A 26,970-nucleotide genomic window follows, 5' to 3' on the forward strand; every position below is an offset into this window, starting at 1 on the left:
AAACCCATTTGCCGGCCTATTTAAAACCCACATCTGTGAAGTTCCCCTCCAAGTTGACTTGGCCACAGAATGACGTGCCTGTGACGTTACGTACCTCAAGATATTGTGCTGAAACATCTCTGCAGAGAGCATTTCTAGAACCCGCAGATGCATCTTAAAGAAGAAAGGAAAAACAAAACCCTATTTCACACCTGCTCTGCAGAAGTATTCCAAGATGGCACTGCATTTGGTCACAGCACTGTTAGTTTTAATAGCAGGAGACAGAAATCCAACACTCAAGATGGGAGGCTGTGGATATTTAAAAGCCGTAGAAAATAAGAAACATGATCAAAATCAGAAAAAAAAGTATCAGTGGCTGAGAAAAGAAGTCATATCAGACTAGAAAGATTTTCTTGAGCTCTGACAATTGGAGCAGCAGTAGTTCTGTTACAACAAAAAACAAACAATAAAAAGAAACACCAGAAACCAGGCCTTTGATTCGGTGTCTAGAACAGGAAAGACGTTTGCACCGAAAACAAGTGCTGAGTTTCTGTAATCCATACCGGAAGTAAAAAATTTAACATCACTTTGCTGCTGGCCATATTTCTTTAATTCTTCATCTTTTTTATTTATTTAACCGTTCTCAGACCTTTAACAGATGTTTCTGCCCATACAGGTAATACAAAACGTGCATACACCAAGATCAAGGTGTCTAAATCACTAGCATTGCATCAGTGGCAAAAAAGGTGTAGGAGTAATCTCAGAAGGTAAGTCCAAATTGCTGTTTAAACAACACAACTATTCTTTATAACTCAAAGGACTGAGAAAATTAGGTTATTTATTCATCCAGGACCAATAAATAAACACTGTAACTGAACTGATAACTGAATTGATAACTGAACAACAAAAGTGATACTAAAACTAGAAGGCAATTCACAGAAGAGCACACCATAAATGTGATGTATGTTCCGTGAAACCTGAGCAGTTCCATGATTCTGTGCACATGCACAGGTTCCTGTGTATTTTCAGGCAGGCAAGTCTACCACAAGCAGAAATCTGCACTGGCTCAGATGTTTCAAGAGAAGCAGGGAAAATGGATTAGTAGATATTCGATTCTAATGTCTCCTATGAATGTAGCATATGCATTATTTTTAACTCCTACAGGAGAAATTAGACAACAATTTTGTCTGAAACCAGTAGAATTTTATGTTGTCTCCTGCTGTTTTTTACAGCAGTTTTACTATTTAGTGACAGAGATGTAAAAGTCCAGTAGCACACTGCAAACTCACTATTCAAAGCAATAATTTATAAAAAATATTTTAAAAGTCAGCCATATTTGAAGTGCTTAAATTTTTTTTCTAGTTTTGATTAATGACACTTGATGAAGCAGAAAAGAAGCCACAAAGATTTCGGCAAAAAACAGGCAATAAGAACATAAATGAAAAAATGCCACTACTTCCTTGTCATTTTCATCCTATTTTCTGTGTTTCAGCATCTATCCTCTGCACTGAACCAGACCTTTCTGTCATTTGTTGATGTTTCCTCTGTCCCAAGCTTTCCTTCTCATTCTTTTTTCCTTTCATCTTCCTGTGTCCCTACTGCAGCTGCCTACATGACAACTGGTGCTAGTGACTGCGACGATTTGGATATCTATTTGCAAGGAACTAGAAGTAAGCTTTTTCTGTATCCATTTTGTGCCTCTTTAGGACTGCATTTTACTTTGCAAAAGAAATCCCTACTTTCCAAACCAGACATACTGTTCAAATGCATGACCCCAGGGTATTCAGCCAATAACAAATTTTGATTTTTGTAGGAACCTTACAGTTCTGCTTTCAAGTGATGCATTAAACATGATAATTTGGAGCACTGGGATGTTTTACTAACAGCCTGCATCTTGTATGCTGAGGGTCTCCAGGCCCTTACGTGCACTGGAGCTATACATAAAAAAAGCTGCTGACAGGAATATAACTGCATACACCATGTACTCTTTCAAGAAGCTAACACCCTGTTGTTTTTGTATACTGCCAAAACAATTCCAAACGTCACAACAGATTTAGGGTCTCCGAAGATAAATCAGCTCATATCTGCCAAGAGGCATAATATGTCCCTGCTCTTTCCAAATAAATAATAGTTCAATGCTGAGACAAATAGCAGGAAAATCCTCTCCACACATGACTAAAGACACATTCTAGAGCTAGACAATGAAAGGTATTCAGTGTATGCTGAAGGAAGAATGCCATTATCCTTTCCTCAATCAAGCATTTCCACAGTGACAAAGTAAAACTGATTTCTTAAAACAACACCAAATTGTCAGGCTTGGCTTGGCCCTCTAACACTTCTGGTTCGTGGTGTTCACAGCACTTGTGGGATGCACAAATTGAGTGCATATGTGCATGAAGGGGTTATTGCATTTTTCAGCAAACTTTACCCAGTCGTTAAAGAAACAGTCAGACTTAATGTTAGGTCACACTAACTGTCAAGGTAAAGAAATCTACCAAAGATGCAGGCCTTGCCCCTAAGAAAGTACTGCTATTATTCTAATCATTAATAAATCTCCTTATACAAGCTGCTAATCAACCCAATTAAAAATACAGAACTCTTAAAAGAGATGAAAGAAATCAGTTAGATGATTTAAACAAAATCAGATGAAATTTTTTCTTTTATCAGATCATCTAGGTGGCAAGTATACACCAACTTCACTTCATAAGATTCATGTAATGTAGAGGCATTTCCATCCACTTCATACAGATGTGGAACAAAGATGCAGAGAGTCAGCTCTCCACTTTAATTGCCATTCAGCACAGAGCTGATGTTACCATGGAACTAGCTATTATAACTCTAACTATCTATTATGACTCTATCTATTGTAATTCAAATTTCAACCCTGAGTAGAAATATACACTTTAGCATCTCTATTCAAAATAACTATTTTCTTCCTCGCATGTATATTGCTCAACATTTATCTGGACTGAATTCATCTGCCTTTTTATTATCTAGTCATTCAATATCAAGAGGTCCTTTTGCATACTTTTGCTGTTGGCCTTCATCAGTTCTACTGTGAGTAACTCTGTAACAATCCCCCCCCCAAAAAAAAAATCTGTCTGCGCATTAATCCTCTTATTGTGTCACTTGCAGTATGCTATAGAACATAAACTCCAGCTGAATTTACAGAATAATTCAGATTAGAAGAGACCTTGGAGTTCATCTAATCCAACCTCCTGCTCCTTGTCTAACTCCTGTAATAACCCTCCCCTACCCAGAAACCACATTAATTCCTTCCTGCCTTGACGACAGTAGAGCTTCTGGCACCATCCCCTCTAATTCCTAATGCACAAACTGATATAATATAGACTAGATAAGTAGATGGTGAAATGGGAATGACAATTGGCTGAACAGTCAGGCTCAAATGGTTGTGATCAGCTGTAGGAGCAGTGGTGCACCAATTAAATCAACATGGGAGCAGTACTCCTTTACTTGGGGTGACAAGACTGAGCATATTCTCAGCACTTCTGTAAATGATACAAAATTAGGAGGAACGGCTGCTGCAGGAAGCAGCGGTGCTGGAAATCACGAGGAGCTGAGAAGGTTGGGACAGTGGGTAAAGAGGAATCTTATCAAGTTCAGCAAAGGGAAATGCCATGTCCTGCACCGGGACCAGCACTGGCATTTGCTGGGAACTGACAAGCTTTGCAGAAAAGAACACAGGAGTCTCACTGAACAAAAAATTGTCCATGGGTCAGCATTGTGCTTGTGCAGCAGAGACAGTCAACAGCACCTTGAGCTGCATTAGGAAATTCTTGCCAGAGGATTGAAGGAGGCTTTTTGCCACCTCTGCTCAGCACAAGAGAAGCATTTGGAGATGGTCCACCTCTCAACATGATCAAGGGATGAGGATATCAGACAGACAGGGAGAGGCTGCAAGATTCCGTGAAGAGAAGGCTCAGGGGAATCTTATAAATATATGCAACTATCTGATGAATGGTGTAAAGAAAACAGAGTCAGACTCCTCCCAGTGGTGCTCACTGACAGGACAAGTGGCAACAGACAAAAAATGCAGGAAATTTAACTTAAACATAAGACTTTTTTGTTTTTTAAATTGTGAGGCCAGTTAAACACAAACATTACCCAGAGAGGCTGGGGAGGTTCCATCCCTGGAGATTCTCAAACTGTACATGGTCCTAAGAAACCTAGTCTAGATTTAGCCTGCTTTCAGCCAGGCATTTGGACTAAATGATCTCCAGAGATCTCATCCAAACTTACGACTTCTATGACTGTTTAGATAAATACCATACATTCTTTCGACTTGCTTTTCTTCATACCCACAAATTTTATTTCTTTATTACAGCTTTTATCAATATCACATAATTGAAAAGTCTTTAAATCTATTCTGACAAAATATCATTTCAAAACTAAATTTGCCATACAACAAAAAGAAAAGGCAAAGATGGTTTACAAAAAAAGGAAGTTAATGTCACTTCCAAGTACATCACCAATGCCAAAAAAATCACTGGCTCACATTAGAAGAGGGTTGACAAACTTCTGGCACCTGAAGTCTGCAAGCAGTTCAAGCACAGCTGCTGACATGGACCTGCATCACACATCTGTCAGCAAGCTTGTGGGGGCCTGGAGCCTATGAGGTCAGCTATGCCCTGTGCTGTGGAAATGAGCTGCAGGAGCCAGCCTCCAAATTACACTGAGTCCCAGCTGAGTGCCCTGCCTTAGTTACCGTCACCACTGTCATATTCTATTAAAGAATTTCTGCTGAAATTTCTTCTGGCCCTACATTGCTGATACCTGTGTTCCAGCTCATACCTATCTGAAGGCACTGACTGCGGTTAGTAACTCAGATGAGATTTGTGGTTATTCTGGTTGCCTGGTTTAACTAAAAATATTTCTACAAGAAATCAGGAGAGATGCTGTCAAGGAAGAGGAACGGTAGGTGGTATCTACATAAAAGCAGAGACATTAAGAGTTGCGGAGATGCAGTACAGGTATCAGGGAATAATCATTAGAGCACAGTATGAAGCCTATTTACAGAACTGACATTATTTTATAGCTTTTTTTTTTCTTTCGTTCTTTCCAAATGTGGATTACTTGTCTGAATGTACTATCTAAGCCTCTTGGCATGAAACGTGAGACTACAGAAAGCAGTGTAAAAGATCAAGATGAGCACTTCTCCATGGGGAAAAGAGAGGAGGACAGTGGGACAAACTACTGGTCAAAGCAAGACAGATACATTTCACTAGACTACAAATTTACAGCATGAAAGAACACCGACAGTTAAGCATTGTTAGGAGAAAATTAAATGAGCTATGACTTACTGAAAGCTAATACGGAGATCAAAAGTGGTCTGCTTTCCCTCAAATACAGAGAAGGACATTACTCTCTAAAAGAGATCCAAGTGGGAAGTTTTGAGGTGAATCATAGAACGGCTTCTGGTGGGAGGTACCTCAAAGATCATCTAGTTCCAACTTCCCTGCTCTGGAAAGGGCTGCCACCCACTAGATCAGGCTGTCCATGCCCCATCCAACCGGGCCTTGAATACCTCCAGGGATGGAGTACCTACAACTGCTTTGAGCAATCTGTGGCAGTGCCTCACAGACCTCTCAGTGAAAAATTTCCCCCCTGACATCTAATTTAAATATCCCCTCTTTTAGTTCAAAGCCAATTCTCTTTGTCCTATCACTATCCTATCAGATCACACAAAAAGTCAGACCCCTTCCTATTTATAAGCTTTCCTCAATTGCTGGAAGCCTTCAATGAGGCCCCCCTCTCTTCTCAAGGCTGACACAGGTTCAGCTCCCTCAGCCTCTCTTCTTTAGAAAGGTGTTCCAACCATCTGGTAATCTTAATGGCCCTCCTTTGGACCTGCTTCAACAGCTCTGCATCCTTCCTGTGCTGGGGGCCATAGGCCTGGATGACAGCATCCAGACGGAGCCTCACAAACCCAGATTAGAGTGGGACAATCACCTCCCTCGCTCTGCTGGCCACCCTTCTTTTCATGGAGCCCAGGACACAGTTGGCCTTTAGGGCTGTAAGCACACACTGCTGGCTCACGTCCTTTTTTTTTTTCTCTAACAGGACTCCCATGTCCTTCCCTGCAGGGCTGCCCTCAAGGAGTTCTTCTTCCAGTCAGTACACATGTATGAGATTATTCCAACCCAAGTGCAACACCCTGCATTTGGTCTTGTTTTATCTCATTAGGTTCTCCTGGGCCTACTTCTCAAGCTTATCCATATCCAGATCCTTTTGGATAACATCCCTTCCTTCTGTTGTACCAACTGCAACAGTCAGCTTGGTGCAATCAGCAAACTTGCTGAGGATGCACTCAATCCCACTTCCCAGGTCATAAATTAAGATGTTTCCTAGACAGATTACTGGGAGACATTATTCATCACTGGCCTCTGTCTGGACATAGAGCTCTTGACCACAAACCTTTGGCTGCGGCCGTCCATCCAATTCACTACCCATTGCCTTGTCAATCTCTCAAATTCATTTCTCTCCAATTTAGAGATAAGGATGTGGTGAAGACCAAGTAGGCAACATCAATTATCCTTTCTTGATCCACAGAAGCTGTAACTCTATCATAGAATTTTGCTTTTACTGGAACAGAATTGCTCTAGATGAAGAAAATCAGACCAGTTATCCTCCCTTAGCAACATAATTGAGACCATCCTGAAAAAAAAAACCTTCTACCCTTGATAAGAAAACTAGTCCTGCACAACAGGCAGCCTGCATAGCAAAGTACATACTAACCTATCAAAACGCAACAAGTCTATCCTGTAGTCAAAATGCTCACTGGGCAATCAAAATGAGGTTGTTGAAGTGCTGGAGTTGTAGGAGGTGCTCTTTACTCTTGTAAATCCAGGTCTTAGGTGCTTTAACTCCTATATGTTTATGCTGTTCTGATTTCACCCACTTGAGAAGAGTCATTAGATAACTGGTAACTTTTTCACAAACGCTCATGTCAATAAAGCCAGGCAGAGATTTACTCCGTTGATTATGCATATGGAAAGTGAAAGATACTAACATAGTGAAGGAACTGTAGATGCAGGGATGTAGTCTAAAGACAAATGTTTCAGCAATAGGGTTATCTTAAACAGTCACTACACTCTGAGCTGTGCCAGATACACTGTTTTTGTGAACAGCGTAAATTAAACTGGCAAACTGGTCCAGCTGCAGAGTCTTCTTGGGCAGGTTGTTTTTATTTTTGGATCAGCTCTCTAATCTGCTTTCCTGAATGCCCACACAAATGCTGAGGTCAGCACAACACAGAGGGCTGTGGAAGGGTGGGCACAAGCAGAAGTAGAGACTGCAGACAACTGAGACCAATCACGGCCAAGAGAATCCCATTTATGCGAAAAATATTTACTAGGACAATTGTTTGATGGAGGGTGAAGCTCATAATGTAATTTTTTGCTTAGTGGAATCATTAACAGTTTCCTCTCTTAGGCAAAAAAATAACACGGGGACCTAGTATCTTCCTCTATCCCTCTGTCAACACTGGTTTTAATGGTCTAATAGATGCACATTATTGTAGGTTTGTAACTCACTTCCTAGAGTAGCAAGTTAACAGTCACATTTATAACCACTTACAGAGATACTTTCTGTGATATGAGCATAAAACATTCTAGCAATAAAATTAGACCAAGACAGAAAGTGAAACAAATCCCTCAGAGGTTATGCTTCAATGTTTTAATGTCATAAGCAGAAAGCTCTGAGGCTGAAAGAAGCAATCCTGCTGCTTGTCAGACTCCTCTGTCAGATATGCTTTAACCTTTCAACCAATAGCACTGCACATCGAGTTATGTGCTGAAAAGGATCAGAGATTTGATCTGGGTCACAAGTAACCTTTATTCATTTACTCGCTTGGTTTTGCCTGGTTAATTTTAACTACTTCAATGCTTGGATATGAAAACATCTGTGTCAGCAGCAAAAAAGGCACGGGAGTGAACAGGGAGGGACTGGGGGAAATTGTAGAGAGAGCCCTCCTTTCAGCAGCAGGGTTTGCTTGCACGGGTTTAAAGTTTGAACTGTGAAATGATGCCCCAAGTACTTTTTTTTTTTTTTTTTGAGAAGGGAAAGCCTCACAAAAAGTGGAAATGCTCGTTCTTCAGCAAAAGCATTTGACAAATCCACAACCAATACCTGCATCATTTAATGGTCCAAGAAAGTAAAAAGAACTCCAGCTTTGGAAGATTCCAGTTGCTTTAATTAACAACAATTCTGCTGCTAGTTGATTCATATGGAAAGTAAGATTCCCATAAGCACATACTCCAATTTAACTTGTGCCAGGAATGTATCTTTCCCAGGTGCTCTTACTGTGAAAAGACATAATAATATCATCTCACAAGTAAGTCCTGCAGGATATATTGGACTGATTTTCAAAAGGAAGGTGAACAAATCATCAGGATAACTTTCTGCTAAGAACGTATGAAAATTCTCAGTAGTGATAATGCAGAACCATTTGCCATGGAAATCAAATTCTGAATAATAAAGTACCCCACACATCTGCTTCCTGGATAAACAATTTCTATCAAAGAGAGAACAGCTGTCTTATCACATTAAAAATATTCAGCTCCTTAGCCCTGACTTTAGCTCAGTGACGTTACAGAAAGGAGACTGCAGATAAACCACAGACAAAAATGGCAAACATATGACCTAAACTGCAGAAATTATTACAAAGATGCAGGAATTAACACTACAGAAAACAAACAAAAACAAACAAAACTATCTGCACTTGTCAGATTGGAAGATATTTTGCAACTTTGAAGAAAGCCATGATGCAGCTGATGATGCACTGATCACTGGACATAACAGGACCAGCTCCCATAATAACAGCACCATTCCTCCCTTCAACATGAAGATATAAGAAACACTCCTCGAGACTTGCACTGACATGTCCAAGAATCTGCAATTATGCTGAAACACATAGCATATATGTATAGACTATAATAGCCAGACCATTCATTCTGCCATCAAAACATCAAGATCCAGTGGCGTGAAAACTAACCAAGTGGTAGCAGAGACCCACAGAGAGACAGCAGCACTCAGAGAGTGCTATGGGCCACTTAGTCAGGACAATGACACTGATGACTGGAACTAATAGATACCCTCTAGATCAGCTGCCTCTGTCCTTACCAGTGACTTCGACTTGCCAGACATTAACAGGAAATATCATACAGCTGATACAAACAGCTCCAGCAGATTCCTACAACACCTTGACAATTACTTCTTGGTACAGGTACTAAGGAAGCCAACTAGGAAATGCGCTCCCCTTACATCTGTTGCTTATAAAAAAAGTCTCATGGGTGAAGTGGCCATCCTGGCCATTGTGTCCGTGAAGAAGTCAGGTTACTATCTCACCTTAGCAGACAGATGAATGCTAAGTAGCTAAGTAGTAGAAGAGAATAAAAAAGAGAAAAGGAAACAGGATAGCTTTAGAAACACATACAGCAGGTTGCATTTTTGTAAACACAACATATACATAGGTTATTCTTAAAGTAATGCTTCCTATCTATTTCCATGGAAATGACAACAAAGAGCACAACAACATTACTGGACAGAGCAAATTCTCAACTACGAAACAAAACATTGTTTTTCAACACAGTCACCACCATTAGCTATACATTTTTGCCAGTGATGAACAAGAGCCTGCATGCCACGCTCCTAAAAATCTGCACCAGAGGAAGTGACCCACTGTTGCTACTGCTGAAACACACCACCCACTGCCTCACTGTGCTCACATCCACTGTTCGCTCTCCAGAAATGTGCAGCAAGTGCCAGTGAATGTCAATGGATGCCATTTTTTTTCCACATGGAGGAATTCTGTGACACACATACGCACTTCCATATCAGGTGCCATTTTGTCAGACTGGTTCTCTGCTGCGATCTGTCACATGGCAACAAATGTAATGGAATACTGGTGGGATGGTTCAGCCTCTACTGCCATACCACCAACATCTGCCTCTAGCATCGTAGGGAAAACATCAAAAAACAGGAGGCATTAGTTTTGGAGCATCCGTCTTAGATCCTGTCGTAGATCCTGTCTTAGTCAGGTGATGAGAAAGAAGTCAGAGTTACCATCTCTCTGTGCTCCTCACTCAAAAACACTGAACAGTTTTGATGTCTTTATTTTGTTCCCATATCACATAATAAAAACTTTTTTCTATTCTCAGGTTAAACTACAAAATGCTTTTTGACTCTCTTAAGTTCCAGTGTGACTTCATTAAAGAGGTTATCCTATTTAAATTCACATATATTCAATAAAGAAAAATAAGATCTTAGATATTTATCTCAGATGTTTAACAGCAAAAACTTATGGGAAGTGAGTGGACCCAACAAAACACAGTTGCTGTGTTATCTATCAACTGCAGAAAAGCACTGGAAAACATACTGCAAAGAGACAGTTTTGCCTTGGAATTGAAATGCATGAACTAGGTCTAATGAGTCTCTTTCATTACAGTTAGTTATGTCCCACTTAACAAATATATAAAATAAAAAGCTTCTGCTTTTAACAGGATAAAAAGGAAAACTAGAGGAAAAGAGAACTCAGAGAAATGTGAAATTTTTCCCCCTCACACAGCTTCTAGACTGCAATATAAAATGTGAAGCCATATTATTTTGAACAAAAGAGTATCAGAATTTTATGGAAGGATAGATGTGCAGCCAGGAAAAATCCTTCATCTTATGATTAACACTACAGTGCTAGAGAAGGCAACATCATTAGAGACTTGCTAGTCAAACAGCAAATCTGAAGCAACTTATCAAATGAGTTATCTATGGAGCCCTCTCTAACCTCATTGCATCAGTGCTATTACAGTAAACTTTAAACTGATGTTCATTATATTACATTTCTGTAATGATTTTTCTGGGCATTTCAAGCTACATGAATGCATGGTCAAGCACTTGGTAAAAAAAAAAAAAAGTATTTTTATTTGGAAAAATAAATGTTGGTATTTATTTTACAGCCAAATTATCCTCTTTCTTATTCACAGAAAACCTCACTCCATATCTCAGAGCTCAATTTAGCCCATAGTTTGGTTTCATACATTAAAAATTGTGTCTTTCTCTAATGAGATACTTTTTACTTTATAGAATCACAGAACGGCCTGGGTTGAAAAGGACCACGATGATCACCTAGTTTCAACCCTCCTGCTGCGTGCAGGACCACCAGACCAGGCTGCCCAGCCTGGCCTTGAATGCCTCCAGGGATGGGGCAGCCACAACCTGAGATAACGCTTTAGCTCTAGCACCACGCTGAGCCCGCCTGCTCACACCGCACACAGCTGGTATGAGTGCATCAGGTAGCAGTGAAGATAGCAGGGGCCAGGCGTTCTCTGCAGCCTGAGACCTGAACTGCGGCACTGACATTCGTGCTTCCAAGTCTGAGTCTCCACGTCCCTCTCAGCAGCAGCTCGCCGCCGTGTGGTGACCACGGTTGCACCTCGGTGTGTCCAGAGAGCAACGACTGGTAAGCGCTAAGCCCCCTCCAATAGAGCAAGGTACCCTGCCTTGCCTGCTTGCTCGTCCGCTCGAGGTTTGCCCTGAAAATAACTCGTTTCACAGCGAGATAACAACCCTCCTCCCTACGCAGACGCTCGAATAGGTGGCTTACCGCTTCTCCTCGTCTGAACGGCGCACGTGAACCACACACCCTCGCTCCTCCTCTCCGCCCCTGAGGCTCTTCCAAGGAAGAGGACAGAACGCAGAGCCGTTGCCCTGGCGCTTCACGTCAGCCGCTCTCGCGAGAGCTGCCGACCTGCTGTTATCTGGGGATCCCTGCGTGAAGGAGCCGGCAGAAACCCCCTTGTACTTCGTGATCAGTCGCTGCAGTTCTGGCTGGGACACCTCCGAAGCAGTCAATCTTGGCAATCACTTACTTAAGAACTATTAGTTTTGCTTTATTAGAATCGTAGAGTTATAGAATGATTAAGGTTGGAAAAGATCGCCAAGTCCAACCATCAACCCATCGCCATCATGCCCACTAAACCATGACCCCAAGTGCCACGTCTCCACGTTTCTTACACACCTCCTGGGGTAGGGACTCCACCACCTCCCTGGGCAGCCTGTGCCACTGCCTCACCACTTTCTGAGAAGAAATTTTGCCAAATATTCAAACTGAACCGTGTGTTGCAGAGAGATGCAACAGCCTCCTTGCTGCATTTCCCAAGAGGATCACCTGGCAGAGAAGCTTCTACGGCATGGGCATCCTGTAGGAGCCACCAGAGCAAAGTTGGGATGTATATTATTGATAGCACGTACCATACAACCTCTGGAAGGGTGCTTGCAATGTCTTCTACGAACATGAATTTCACCTTACAGCCCTGTGCAGCAGAGATTTTCACCAAGATGTTGAAACCCACATAAATAGCTGTTTCAGGTAGGTCAGCTTGAGATGCAAGATAGCAAAGGTTGCATCTGAATTTGAAAAATGCTAGATCTTCAGATCTTAAATTATAAGTGAAACTCAAGGGGTATCAAGTTCAAAAAAAAAAAAAAAAAAATACCATCACCCATCCTGAAATCCAAGGCCATGTTAGAAGAAGTCACCTGCATGATTTGACCAGGTCAGACATCACATCCTTGGCAGTATGAGGGAAAAAGTGGTATCTAGATTGCTAGTCCTGCTTGTTAATTGAATGATCTAATGGTCATGTATGCTTGTGGAAAATGGTAATAAAAAATGAGAACCCCACGCTTCATTAATGGCTTTGGGATTTTTGTTGTTGAGGAACAATTCAAAGTCTTTAACACATTAACTTTTGGGAGAAAAAAAAAAAAGAAATCAAGACTAACTAATGACTTTATTGGATGTGTTTTGGAAAGGGATCGAGAGATCTGAATCTCCAAATTGAGAAGGTATTTCCAGCACCTGGCAGAACACAGATACATCTTTTGCCAAAGAGAAGTTCAATGTCCAGGCAGGAGGTGAAGCTGAAAGAACAAAACTTTGACGATACACACTAAAGGCTTTGGACCTTATCAAGAAATAAAAGTCAGTCAGGTGGACAGCACCATTTAGCCCACCTTGGCTCCATGCAACCACCCTGAGGTACTGGAGGCAAACTAAGCCTTCATGTGTTACCTTTTTTATTATTATTGTTATTGATTTGTGTCCCTGACTTTTGAACACTGGGGATTCATTGCTTCACACTCACAGATTTTCAGAGAGCTTGCTACACTTGCAGCACAAACAGCTGCTGGACGCACAGCTGTTACCACAGCACCTCCGTTGGTTTTTTTGTTTTGTTTTGTTTTGTTTTGTTTTTTGTCTCAAAAGCACATTTTCCACGATCACCACTTCAACCCAGACCGCGTTGGCGGCGGTGTGCTCCCGGCGTTGGGAGGGAGGGAGGGAGGAACGCAGGGAGGGAGGCTGGGAGCGGGGCGGTGCTTTGCGGCTCCTTCCTACCCACCCGTCAGTGCGTCCGCCCGCTCAGTTGTCATGGCGGCTTCTGTACTAAGTTTTGCTCGGAACCTGTGCTGGCGGCGTATCTGCGAGATAAGGTGAGCCCGTGCTGCCTCCCTTTGCTGTGCCTCGGAGAGGGGCGGCTTCGACGCGTCCCTGCTCCACAGCCGCCCGTGCCTCTCAGGGCTGCCCCGGGCGCACCCTCGCGAGCTCGGGAGGCCTTTGTATGGTCGTAGCGCTGAGGGACTTGGTTGAGGTGGGTTGTCGGTTGGTCGTAGCGCTGAGGGACTTGGTTGGGGTGGGTTGGCGGTTGGTCTAGGTGAGATTAGTGCTCTTTTCCAACCTCAACAGTTCTGTGATTCTATGATATCAGGTGCGACTCGGGACTCTGAGAGCAGCGTTGGAGTTTGCACCGCTTTGATCAGCTCTTTTACTTGTGTGTCTGGCATTGATGTAGTGTAGGAGCGCTTCAGATACACTTCTAACGTGAACGGCTCTGAGCAGTCCTACACAGCATGGGTCCTTTTCAAAAATAAAACGCCGTGTAACACCAAGCGGTAGCGCTGTTGCAGTCGCGTCCACTGCTTGGCTGGCAGTGGAGCAGCTCTTAACCTTCGGCACAATTAAATCAGTGTTATGAAACACTGTTGCTGGTAGTAAAACAATGACTCGCATCCTTAAGCAGCGCCACAGCTCCAGTAGTGGTAAGAGGTCCAAATTCACTTTCTTTGGATCTTGCATAAAGTTATAGGACTGATTAAAACAGAGCTGTGCATAAGTGTATAACCACAACCAAAGGTGAGTGACGGGTGTTCTCTTTGGTGCTGAATTGTCAGAGCACATCGATATCCTTCCCTCCAGTATTAACTGTAATATCTTTTTCTAACCAATAGCTGATGCGGAGCTCAGCTGGATTTATCATTTTTAATCCACCCTGTTTTTATTTCAGAACACTTCATTTCTCAGTTTCTGTCCTTAAGTCAGCCATGAAGATCTCAGAAATGAGGCAGACTTACCCACTGAAGAGGGAGACACTGGAGTTGGAGATTGTCCACCATTTCAGTGGCTGATTTTTCTTTACTTCTTGTGTATGTGTGTGTATATATGTATGTATGGAAGCTCATGGCTTTCCTTCTGTGGGTGTCTGTATACATATACAAATACAAAAGTTAACTTTTGCTGTTTTTGCTTTCTCACTGCCACCTCTTCACGCACATCCCCCACGCCCAGGTGTTTTTATTTTTGATCCACATTTCAACTGTGTAAACTCTTGACTCAGAAACAATGCTACATGTTCTTACTATAATGAAAAACTTTGAATCAACTTAAAGAAATACTTCACTAAAAGTGCTCATCATGTTTCTGAACAGTTATCTTACTTTGCTTCTACTTTGTCCTTTTAAAAGTTGCCTCTTGTCCAGTTCAGTGCCATCTTTTGGGTGTGTTAGTTTAAGAACAGAACAAAAAAGTAAACATTGCCAGTGCTGAGCAGCTGTGTGATGGCAGTTCCACTGCCAGAAGAGAAAGGAAGCAGGAGAGGAAAAGCAGAGGCTCTGGTGCAGGCAATGTCACTGATCAGAGCTCGTGTAAGCCCTGTCTAATGCGTGGTGCAAGAAAAATGTAGCTCCCACCGCAGCTAAAGGAGTTCTCTTTACATTAGTAACTACAGTAAACACCTTAAAACATGCACGAGTTTGGACATGATTTGATTCTTTATCAGTGTTCTTTTGAAAGATTTGGGATTATTTCCCAGCAATTTGACCATCACAGTGCCAGGGAAGCTGCGGAACTTCTCCTCTCAGAATGATTGAGCTCGGCTGAACAGGGCCTTGGGTAGCCTGATCTCATCTCAAAGCTGTCCCTGTTCTGAGGTCACATCAGGAGCAGGTTACCTCCTGAATCCACTTCCAACTTACATTATCCTTTTTGCAGATTTTGGAGCTCAGCTGTACCCTCACCACAAGCAGAGCAGTTTTGTATGAAGCAATTTAATGAGGATATCAGTGCAAATATATGTGCTTCTGCTTGGCTTGTAGGAGCAAGATTAGGCCAAATAAACAATAGTGCTTTGAATTTTCAGTTCAGAGTCCTTATATGTTGCAAGCTGACAATTTCTATAATTTCTGGACACTCTGAAAGTTTAACAGATAAGGTATGAGTCTAAAACTGAGGTCAGGATGCCCATATGAGATGTGAAGATGTCTGAAAACAAACTATTTCCCATTATTTCTCAAAAGCTTTTGGTCAGACTATGCCTTCAAGTTCTTGCTGTTGCCCCAGTTCTAAGCAGTCCCATCTCTCACCTGGCAAGGCCAGTTATCAGGTGCCCATCTGTGTGTGCCATCTGAAAGCTTGAGTCTTTTTCTCAGACTTGTATGTACATGGTTAATGGGCAAGATGTGATGTAGCTTTCCTCATAAGATGAGGCAGGTCACTTTCCTTTCCTTTAAAAATGCAGATGCTTTCAATTTAGGTGCTTGACCACAGTGAATGCAGGATTACTGCGTTTGATGGCTTCATCTTACAGGGTCTATGTATTCTTTTTTCTGTCTCCTCAGACAATGTTTACTTGCCAAATAAGCTGTTAGTGAGAGGTAAGATACTTAAAACTATACTGGAATATGCAGAGGAATACCTCATTTGGTGGTTGGTTTTTTTTGTTGTTGTTGTTGTTCTTCCTTTGCCAGACCCAAAAATGAGCATAATTGTGCATCCTACTAATTAAGGCTCCCTGCTGAGAGTACAGTTAGCACAGCTTTTCAAATAATGATGTAACGTTGCCTGTATTGTGCCTTTATTACATACCTCTTTTATGTTGTTTCCAAACAAAATGTCACATGCAGTTGTGTGCATTGTGGCAACTGCATCTTCAGAGTTAGTTCAGTTGTATGAAGCAGAACTTGGCTTGTGACACTTGGTTTTATTTGATAATGGTGAATACTAGTCTAAAAATAGGTCAGTTTGTAGAATTTCCTCTTGCTGTCCAAAGTGGCTTAATGAATACTTAGAGAAGTAGGCATTTAGTGCGTTAAGTATACTGGGTAAGCAAGTTTAGAAGTAGAACAGTGAAGCAGATGTCATCATATCGATAGGTTGAAGACCTGTGATGCTCTGGCTGGTACAACATGCAAATTCAACTGCTGTGATTCTCATGAGCGAAACACTTTTACTCAAGTATGTATCTCAAATAGGAATGAGTGCATCTTGACAAAGAAACTGAAGTCACTTGTGCAGTCTGGACATTCAATTGCAGCATTTTTCTCCCTAAGTTTTGTGAGAGATTCCTTGAAGTATGTATATGAGCATCTTGAGATACAGAGAAAAACACAAATAATGCAAATTGTGTGATCAATGTGACTTCTGCCTTCAGTTAAAAAGAAAAAACAAACAACAAGAACAAAGACAACCCCTTTAGGCAACTTTTCTACCAGTAATATTATTAACTTAACATGCTAAGCCGTTACAACAAGAAGGGAGGAAAGACATTCTGAATTGGATAACAAAGGAAAATGGACTGCTACACATTATTAGATATAATTCAGACATTAATAATAATGATTTAATGCTTTTAGTAACACAGAAAAAAGGTGCATCAGAAAGACAAGATGGGTGTACTCTCAGATTTGTATCAAAGACAGTACCAAAAAAAGAGATATATCCTTAGAACACTCATAGAAATACAAGGGCAAAACTCAGGAGTACTTGTTAATTCATTCTGTTTTTAACTGTACATTTCCTTCCAGATACAGAGTTGTAAGTTCCATATGCTGGATCTGCTATGTGCTCACTTCTTGTCCTTTCTCATTCTGTGCAATTGTTCTGATCTGATTTGTCTGCGAAGGGGAGGCTGACGAAGTTGTGCTCAGAACGTGATACTGTATCTGTCCAGCATTTGTACTTCCAGCTGTTTAGAATTGGAGGCTCTACAACTCCATTGCTGTGAGGTGGGCTATATTTGCTTTTTATTGCTGGTCAGACTCGTAGGAGCAGAACGTTTGTTGGTGGGAAGCCTGTGTCCATGCTAGCCTTGGTTTGAGGGTTTGCTTCATACTGGCTGTAGTACAATCCTAGCACTGAGTGCCTGTTAGCAGCCAGTGGACATCTTATGAGTTTGTATAATCTAGGAGGAATCTAACATGTATTTGTGAGACAGCTCCGCAAGAGAAACCAGGGGAGAGCAATTGGAAATAATTTAGGGATTTTAGAGAGTGTTGTCATCGAAACTAAGACATTGATGTAGATGCCCCCCATCATCCCAGCTTGTTTCTTGTCATAGTACTCTCAGCAACTTCAGAAGAGGCTAGGTCTTATCAAAAACAGCTTTCCATCAGCTGCTCTTTTATTTCTCAGCAACAATAAAGAGCCTTTTCAAAGAACTGATAACATTTCAAATAAGGTGAACTGAAAAACAGTTAATTTTTTAGTAACCTGTTTGCTTTTCCTTCCTTATTTGGCCTTAGTGATCTTTGTGTGTGTTTGGAATACTCCCTTGTTCCAGTAAGTCTATTTGTACACCAGTATCAACTCTTCAGCTTGGTAGGCAGCAGCTTTAAGGGCTAGAGTTCGCTTCCACTCTGGCTTTTGGACAGTGTCCAAAGTCTGTCTTGTTTCCCAGCACCATCTTGTGACTGGGCATCTGCAGGTTTTCAGCCCACTCACCCAGCAGGAGCTCAGCACGAAGTCCCAGTTCAATACACAGCAGTCATTACGTGATCTCTGCAGCCATTTTGTATTCCCGTCTGGGAATTAACTGAACCTGCTCTCTGAATTGGTGGTCCTGTATTTGGAAGCATAACTACATTCATTGGTAATGATATGAATGGCCCATTGATATATTTATAGCAGAGCATGATGTTATAGTCTCTGAAGACTTTCCCTTCATCAGTGACTTAAGTGCCATCTCTTTCTGCAATGCCGTACAGTTTTCTTGTTAAGTAAGAGACTTACATCTCTTACTGCCCTCCCTTCCACCATGTTAGCTAAGGCAGAGAGATGTAAAGTTCTGGGAAGAGTTCTGGGGTTTTTGTCTTTACCATGGGACCATGCGTGTTATAAATAAACTCTTCTGGTGAGAGTGGAGGAAGAACTAATCTCCTGTGGCTATGAGATTGGATTGTTTCTGTTGTCTTCACCAAACGGCCGTGCTCTGTGCTGTCTTTGCATTTGGGTCTGATTGCAGGGTTTGACACAACCAAAGTAGGTACAAACCTTGCCTTGCAGAAAACCTCAGTGAGGCTGTCCTGGGGGTGACCAGTCAGAGTGGTGGCATTCTTTTCTCTGTGCCATTTCTGTCTTCCAGGCTTAGCCACAGAGAGCTCATTGGCCTCGGAGAGAGTCTGCCTTGTGTCACTGTAGTAGGCAGTGCCCACTCCTTTTTGTAAATCCTATTCAGAAAGCTGTGGTTGGGTTTGGCCATGCAAATTTTAGTAGCTTTGTTTGGATACTGGTTTTTTTTTAGTCTTGAACAGCCATTCCTTCCAAAGAGGGCTCAAGAAAATCCCACTTGACATGAGGAACCTTTTAAGTTTGAAACAACTTTGATAATGAAGTGACTACATAATATGCCTACATCCTGGTTCTTAAAATACCCTGATGGTTGGCTTTTCACACTGACAGCAACGATATTAAACAAAAATTAATCATACTTACAATTGTCAGAAAAGTATTTTATCAGTTAATGTTTTTAAAATGATCGGTCTTAGATAACTCAGGTTAACCAGATGCAGAAGGAGCATAAGCATTATTATTTTGTTCACAAGGTTCTGGCGTCCATGTTGTCCTAAATGCAAACAAAAAATGTGACAGCACGAGATAGCAGTAAATTCAGTGTGAGGATGGATTGTGTTTTTGCTGAAATCCAGAGAATGTGCGTAATGTTTTGCTGTGTTGCTTTGTTTATATGTGTGACAGCTATCTCTCCAGTTGATAGCATGGAGAACTCTGAGTGGAGATTTCTGTGATTTAGTTAGGGATTAAAGTCTCTTTTAAAGTCTCAGCCATTAAATAGAAATTATTACCATGCTGGTTTGGAAACAAGTAAACAACTTTGCCCTTAGTGCTACCAGGCTCCACAGTTCATGGTATCTTTATGACTGTGGTTGTGCAATGCCGTATTTAAAATCGATCAATCAACCTCCAACAGCCCCGAACCCCTCAAGGAAAAGATCAACAACCACCTTTCTGCTTTCTGAATATGGCAGAGTCCTTTTAAACTCTCACAGACATTTGATTCCCTTGATGGAAAGCACTTTTTCCTCTGCTCTCTTCTTTTTTTGCCTCCACTTTTTTTTCTTTCTTCCCCCCCCCCTTGCTTTTTTTTTTCCCCCAATAATCTTATTCCTGCGGGGAGCCAGATGGTGAGTTGTCCTTTAATTAGCATTGTGGCCCTTTGCTGGACTCTCCATTAGCTCCATCTCTCATGTGCAGAGGACTGGACCCAGTGATTTATGCATGGCCTCACCGGTGCTTCATGGAAAGGATTCTGTACTTGGATCTGAAAAGATTTCTTGAGGGTTGGGTTTGTTATGTGGTATTAAAACAGTGTATGATTTTTATTTCAGATGTGCTACTATTTTATTCCACGATAGATTTGCTTGTAACTGCTTAGAGATCCAAACACATCAGCACTGAAACTTCCAAGCTACTTTGGTTGTCAGCTACTTCCCCAGACCAACAGTTTTCTCCGTACTGATAGCACAAATCAGTATGTCTGCACTGCATCCCCCCCAGTTACTGCCGAGATCCAGTGTGAGCTCTGGGAGCTCCTGCTGTGGGTGCAGCCTTCTAAGTGATGTGATTTAAGCCTTTTATGAGGATCTAATGGGACATGAACTGAACTCACTCAGAATGTATATGATTTTCATCTCTAACGGTGACTAATATACTCAGTGTTTTATTTTGAACACAAGAATTAGTAATGTGTAACATCTACAAGCTCGTTAGGTTCTCTGATGAAACAAAGAACAAGGCAAGAGACACAGACGGTGTCTAAAGAGAAAGAGTTGGAAATTGGTAAGACTTTGCAATAACATTATCCATTGATAAGCTGTAAATTCTGCCCTGACAGAATACTGCCTCGTTATTTTCGTAGAGCTTGTACAGTAATAGAGTCATAATCTTTGCTGTTCTGATTGTATCTAGGTGTCACGGATTCATGTGGGAAAGTAAGCTTCAAACAAATCGTTTGTCTTCATTCACTGGCTCAGCTGAACTTGCAGTAGTGTCAGTGGATTTTCTAATGCTCCAATAGTGGTTGTGTCCTTTTTGGAATCCTAGCTGCCTTGGCCAAAAGCTATTAACACCAGTGAGCACTCTGCCTTTATCTCCATGCAGTCAGCAAGGTTTATCCTCAGCAGCCAAATAAAAAATAGCTTTTTTCCTCTCTTCATTAGCAGCAAAATTATTTGGCGTATTTGTTCATGAGTGTTTAGTTAGAAAGTCACCTTGGGTGTACAAAGGACCTGTTTGTGTTCATTGGTCTCCAAATAAACTTTGTTTCTCACCTAATGTCACATGGGTGGGTTGCAGCTTTGTTGTTTTTGTTTGTTTGTTTATATTTTTGACTTTCAAACGTGTTTTGGAGGCTATGTCTGCAAATCTTCCTGCTCGGAGAGACGTCTTCTGTGAATTGTGTCTGTGATTCTATCAACTGGGGATGTACAGGAAATCCTCTGCTGTTTCTGTCTCATTCACCACATCCAGTTATCTTAAAGCCTGCTGGAGAGGAAAAAAACTCTTAGAGATTTAAGGAGATTATCGCAGTTTCCCCCTCCTCTCCAGCAGCTGTGATGAGAGAATATTAACTGTGTCTGAACAGAGAATGAAGAACAGCCCATTTCAGATCTTAGTGAATGGTAATCTAGAGCTTTGATTCTTAGCTATTCTTTACAACTGAAAAAAAGCTGTCAAGTGCAGCTGAGCCACTTACACTAAACAACAGTGATTCAGCACTTCAATTTGCCAGCAGACACATCATTATCTTCTAGGTTTTGCGTGTCAAAATAATGTAGGAGTCTAAAATATTGAAAGCTGATAAGGATTTGTACACCGAACTTGTGTTTAGAACAACTGCTGAAATTTTCTAATGTGAAGGAAATAATTTGGCTTTTATTTCTTTCTGTTTATCAAAGCAGCAGTAAGTGAATTGGTTGTGGAGAATTTGCAGTGTTCTTTCCCACTAGCTAGACGTATAGGAAATACCCAGTACACTGGAAGTATCTTTATTATATGGTAGTAGTAAACCTTAATTATTCCATGTTAACCACAGAATAGTGGAGGATTACCAAGGACTACGCTGGTAGAACAGGGAGGGATAGGTTGTTTGTATGTCTGTTTAAATGTGTTCAAGGAAAACTGAACTGTCTACTGAGTCATCATGCTCCTGTTTGTCACAATGATTAATAAAACCTTGTACAATAAAACCAAGAAAACCAAATGTTTTGATTTCAAGACAGTAATTTCAGCATTAATAAGTCTTTCTTACTGTTTTTTTGACCTAAGAAGTAAAGAGTTTGTTCCAACAGATCTGTGTAAGAGTGTGGGGAGCAGCAGCATAGCTTTACCTGTGCATCTGTCCACTGGTTCACACTGAAGGGAGAAATCAACCAACTCCAGATGCTAACCTGCTGTTAACTGACTGCTGACCTGCTGCAGCCTGCTTGACTGGCATTGCTACTGACCTACCGTTGTGGTGCGTGCTAGCAGGTGAGAGCAACACGTCTGAACTGAAGGCTCACAGAGAGAGTCTGTGAATTGCCATGAAGAAGTACGGGCTGTTTTACATGCAGGGATTGCTGCTGGTTAGTTGGCGTTTTGTTTTTGAGCAAGGTATAGATGCTGGTGTCATGAAAAGAGTCTTTTTTTTTCCCTCAGAAGAACAATTCATTTAGCTGTGTTTCCTTCTTAGTTGCTAGATACTAAGAAATATACCAGTTGCTGAAATTTGAACAGGCAGAATCGTTTGAGGCAGTTTCTGCTTCTCTATCTTCTGAACGAAAGCTGAATTTCATGGGTCTCTGCTCTGAATTGTTTTCCTTTTAACTGGTAGCAGAGGATTCTGACAGAGATGCATACAAATGAGGGGCAGTGGAAGTTCCTACACAGTGTAGCTGTGGAAGCAGACACAGACCTTTTCCAGATGACAGAAGCTGTGAAGAAAGATGCTCACATGTCAAATATGGTAACTCCACATCTCCCAGTATAAGAAAAGAACATCTAGAAGTTGACAGTGGAGGTTATGAGATTATATTAGCATAAAAACCTGTCAAGTGGAGGTAAAGTAATGGGGGGAGGAGAAAAGGAAGAAAAAAAAGTTGAAGAATGTATGACACAAAATAGTGTACATAGAAGGCTGTAACTGGATAACAAAGAGGGTTTCTTTCCTTCTACAACTAAAAGAACCTCGAGTACTGTGTTCAGTGTTGGGCCCCTCACTACAAGAAAGACATTGAGGTCCTGGAGAATGTCCAGAGAAGGGCAGCAAAGCTGTGAAGGATCTGGAGCACAAGTCTTATGGGGAGCAGCTGAGGGAACTGAGATTGTTTAGTCTGGAGAAGAGGAGGATCGGAGAAAACCTTATAACTATCTACAACCCTCTGATGAAAGGAGGCTGTGGCAAGTTGGGAATTGGCTTCTTTTCCCAGCTAATTAGCATTAGGATGATAAGTAATACCCTTAAGCTGTGCCAGGGAAGGTTCAGGTTGGATATTAGAAAAAATTTTCTCTGAAAAAGGAGTGAGGTGCTGGAATGGGCTGCCCAGAGAGGTGATGGAGTCACTGTTCCTGGAGGGGTTCAGGAAACATGGAGATGTGGTGCTGAAGGATATGATTTAGTGGGCATGATGGTGGTGGGTGAACAGTTGGACTAAATGATCCTAGAGGTTTTTTACTAACCTTAATGATTCTATGAAGTTTCACTTAGAATTTCTGTATTAACCCTCCCCACTCCCCCCCAACAACATTACAACGCTCCTTTTTTATCCAGCAGTGGCGGAGGAGTGATTTCTTCAACACTCCCACAGGTATCTCCTGTTGGATTAGCTTTGTAGGTGCTGCTGCTTTTCCTAGCTTAGTTCTAGGTAGCCTGTAGTAAGAGAAGACTTGGAGGACTTAGCAGTATAGCAGATTAGCCCTGTCTACATTCAGTTACTTAGAGAAAGCTCTTATGTTGTTAGGTAAGTGCTTGGGCTATATTCAGGTTTACCTATACAGTAACGTAACATTAAGTATAAATACCTTTTTTGGGTTCAGTAGCACATAGAATGAATGGTGACTTGGGCAACCTCCAGATTAAAATATGTAATGATTTTCATGTTAACAGAATGCTCAGCAAAATAAAGTGAAGTACAGTTTTACAACTTATCCCGTACAGAAAGAACCATAAGTGAATATGGAAAACAATAATGTTATTTTCCTAGTTACCAGAAAGCCACAAATTATTGGCACTGCGAATGCTTTGATTCTTTTTTGATGTTTTGAATCTTCATTTCAGAGATGCAGATGCGAAGTCTTGGGGAGAAAATAGGAGAAGTCAGTGTCTTGGGTTGAATTTCTGTTTCTATGTGGGCCACTTATTTTCTCACTGCTAAAGTTTAAATACTGGTTTCTGTTTCCTTCATATGCCTCATTTCCTAACAGCTGCTGCAGTTGCTTACAACTGCAGTCTTTCCCACCAGCAGTGCCCTTGCATCCCTTCATGTGTCCGAACTTGTACTCCTTTTCTAGATCCTTTTCTTTCTCCCTCAGGGAGAAAAATCAGGATAATCTGAAGGAGGGATCAAAGGAGGTACGAGGGAGGAATTGAAGCCTGAAACTCTGCCTGGAGCTGGAGTAGGCATTGTGGATCACCCATATATATGTTATATGTATTTGTCCTCGATTTCTCCTCCTCTTCTAACTTGGCCAATTTTGTCTTTAGTAAGGAAAAACAGTCATGTGCAGCCAAACTCAAAATTCCTTTAATCCTGAGCATACATGCGTACACTTTTGGGCTGCTGCTGTGCCTTTCCCCGCTTCTCCCCACTCAACTTTTCTTCGTATATATTTGCAAAAATAGGGTCGCTGTTGTGTATTGAACAGATTCTTAAAGACTATTTACAATATCTAAAGCACTCTGTGACCCTAGTCAAGCTGCAGTGAAGTCAGGATTGTCCAAAGTGGTGTAAAACCAAAGCTTTGTTTTTGAGCACTGAATCCACTTGAGCATTGTCACCTGCTGGGCTGACAAAGCAAGACCTGAAGGTGAAGTTTGTCTCGTTCTGTGACTGTGCAAGTTAACTGGATCGCCTCCCAGAGGGGTAAAGGATCAGCTTGTGAAACTGTGACGCAGTGTGCTGAGCACATGGGTTGGTTTGCACATCAGTTCAGCTGGCAGAAGGCTCACCCATGTATTCGTCTGGGTTCAGCACTATTCTAATAAAGGCTGACATGATCACTTGAGGTAAACTGATTTTTTGTGCTCACTGCCTTTTTTGCAAGCCTGTTCCATTCTGTATTATTCATGTAAATTTCCTTTCTGGTGGCATGAGATACTGAAGGTTATTCTAGAATTCTTTTTAATCATTAAATCATTTAACTATATTGTTTGCTGTATGTAACAGCAAATATTCTTTCCTTTCTTGCCATTCAAATTCAGCAGCCCGCAAAAAGTAGGTGTCAGGAACTTAGATTTCATTGATACAGAAGGACTGTGATAGGATATGAAAACAGTGGATCTCGTGAACGTGTTTACAGGACAGTTAAAATCTTGTGTCTGCATGAAGTGTAATGAAGTAAATTCAGTTGGCATTCTTCTTACTTCTTGCCTGCAATTTTTAGTCTTTCAACAGAAAATAAGTGTTATTAAATAAGAGCATCCTCACTGGCAAATAGGCAACACTTTCACATTTCTCTGAAATTCTTGCTAGTACTTAGGAATTCACAATATTTTTTTGCTAAGTATAGTTTTAAAATTACAGATCTATAAGTGAAATGCTAACAAATTAGTGATTAATCATTTGTTTGAGATAATCATTTTTCAAACTGATTACAAAATCTGTCTTTTATGATGTTCTATGATATGATGTTCTATGTTTTTATGATGTTCTGATAGCTGACTCTGTAGATTAGAATGGGAGAATACCTTTTTGTTTTGCTTTTACTGCCATAGAAAATAAACACTGATACAACAGTGTTAACAGTTTTAAAATAGTAACTGTACTTAGGTATATTGATTGCTGTTCAACTGAAAAAGGCAGAGACAGCATGCTTTTGCTCCAGTGAAGCACATCAAAATTCTAAGACTACTTGGCCTTTAATCCCAAGCTATGTTGAAGTAAGCTTGCATTAACAAAATGTTACAGGCTTGCAAGGGGGGTTGCTGTGCTGCTCACTGTCCTGCCTGAGGAATGTGTGGGAAGAATGATGCAGAAGATTGCAGGGCTTTGTGATAGCAATCATGGCAAAGGCAAGATATCATATGCAATATAACATAGAAGGGAGCTTTCTCTCTCTCTGGCTGATTACAGAAATGTGAAGTGAACAGTTTCTGGTTCTGTCAGGAGTTTTAAATCCATGAGTTTCTAGCACCACCCACTGCTTTTAATCCTAATAGGATTTTTAACTGCTTTTGCCTGTGCTTTCTTTCCCCAGGCACTGCTGCCATTAAAAAGAAAACCTTTATTGAGAAAAGGTAAGATGGAGTTCACTGTATCCATCTCTTTATTTTGCTGAGCATATCTGGCGTTTTTTATGCAAAGAGATTTTTCAGTTTCCATTTAGTGTTTTAATGAGCAAACTGCTAAGTTGCTTTAAAAGTTCAAAAGTGAGCAGCCAGTGTTTTACAAAAAGTTGGCATCTTTAATCTGTGTAGAAGTCCTTAAACAAGTGACAGAACCACAGTGTAATGGGAAGCCCTCTCTTTAACAGGCTTTGCTAATCATTTAGACAGTGAGAAACTACTTTCAGTGTAATTGATTTATAAGATCATAATTGAAAATCTTATGTCTGAAGGCTTATCAGAATAAGAGACATCTACGTGAACACGTTCAGAGAGAACTGCAAAATACAAATCCTGAATGGGAACCATCAGATGTTTGAGGCAAAGGAATAAATGCAATATGATCGTGAGCCCGGATGTTGCAGGATGTTCAGGCAGTGGTGCTCAGGATTTATTTCTTTTTCCCAAATAGACAGCTTGTGATGTACCAATTGAATGATCTTGCAGGAGCATGTAAGCTTTTGTTGTGGACTGTGTGGCTGCTCTGCTGGGTTGTGCCTCCTCATTTCTCTCTCCAGCACTCGCCACTCTTCACTCTTCCACAGCAGAAGGAAGGTGAATTATTGCAGCAAGTGTATTGGTAGCTAATTGCCTACGAAGTACAGGACCACAAAGAAAGCAAGCTTTGCAAAGGAAATCATTTACCTTTGCAGCAAATAGATGAGAAAGGGGAAGGCCAAAGAGACTTTGATTTCCTTTCCTGGGCATCTTCTCTGCTTGGCTTGAAACAAGCACAGGTTTAACACTGGCAGTTTATGGGTCAGGTTCCAGGTTCTCCATGTGTTATGAATAGTTTCAGCAGAATCTTGCACAGATTCTCGAGGCC

At 41.2% G+C, this 26,970-nt stretch overlaps 1 protein-coding gene across 5 annotated transcripts in view; it reads left to right on the forward strand.

The window, feature by feature from the left end:
* The first annotated feature begins 13,377 nt into the window (after nucleotides 1-13,377).
* Nucleotides 13,378-26,970, forward strand: part of ECI2 (enoyl-CoA delta isomerase 2) — a 28,897-nt gene continuing 15,304 nt past the window's right edge. Inside the window, exons 1-3 of one of the 5 annotated variants that reach the window (XM_042868960.1) lie at nucleotides 13,400-13,488; nucleotides 21,913-22,093; nucleotides 26,018-26,057. Coding sequence is in view for 1 of the 5 variants with exons in the window: in XM_042868959.1 (XP_042724893.1) it covers nucleotides 13,427-13,488 (62 nt within the window). In the remaining 4 variants the exon portion in view is untranslated. Of the gene's footprint in view, nucleotides 13,489-17,233; nucleotides 17,335-21,912; nucleotides 22,094-26,017; nucleotides 26,058-26,970 lie in introns of those variants that run through there. The other 4 variants (XM_042868964.1, XM_042868962.1, XM_042868963.1 and 1 more) reach the window with 4 other exon arrangements.

Source organism: Lagopus leucura, unplaced genomic scaffold, assembly GCF_019238085.1.
Source record: "Lagopus leucura isolate 7727_CA_CO unplaced genomic scaffold, USGS_WTPT01 Super-Scaffold_100002, whole genome shotgun sequence".
Classification (NCBI taxonomy): domain Eukaryota; kingdom Metazoa; phylum Chordata; class Aves; order Galliformes; family Phasianidae; genus Lagopus; species Lagopus leucura.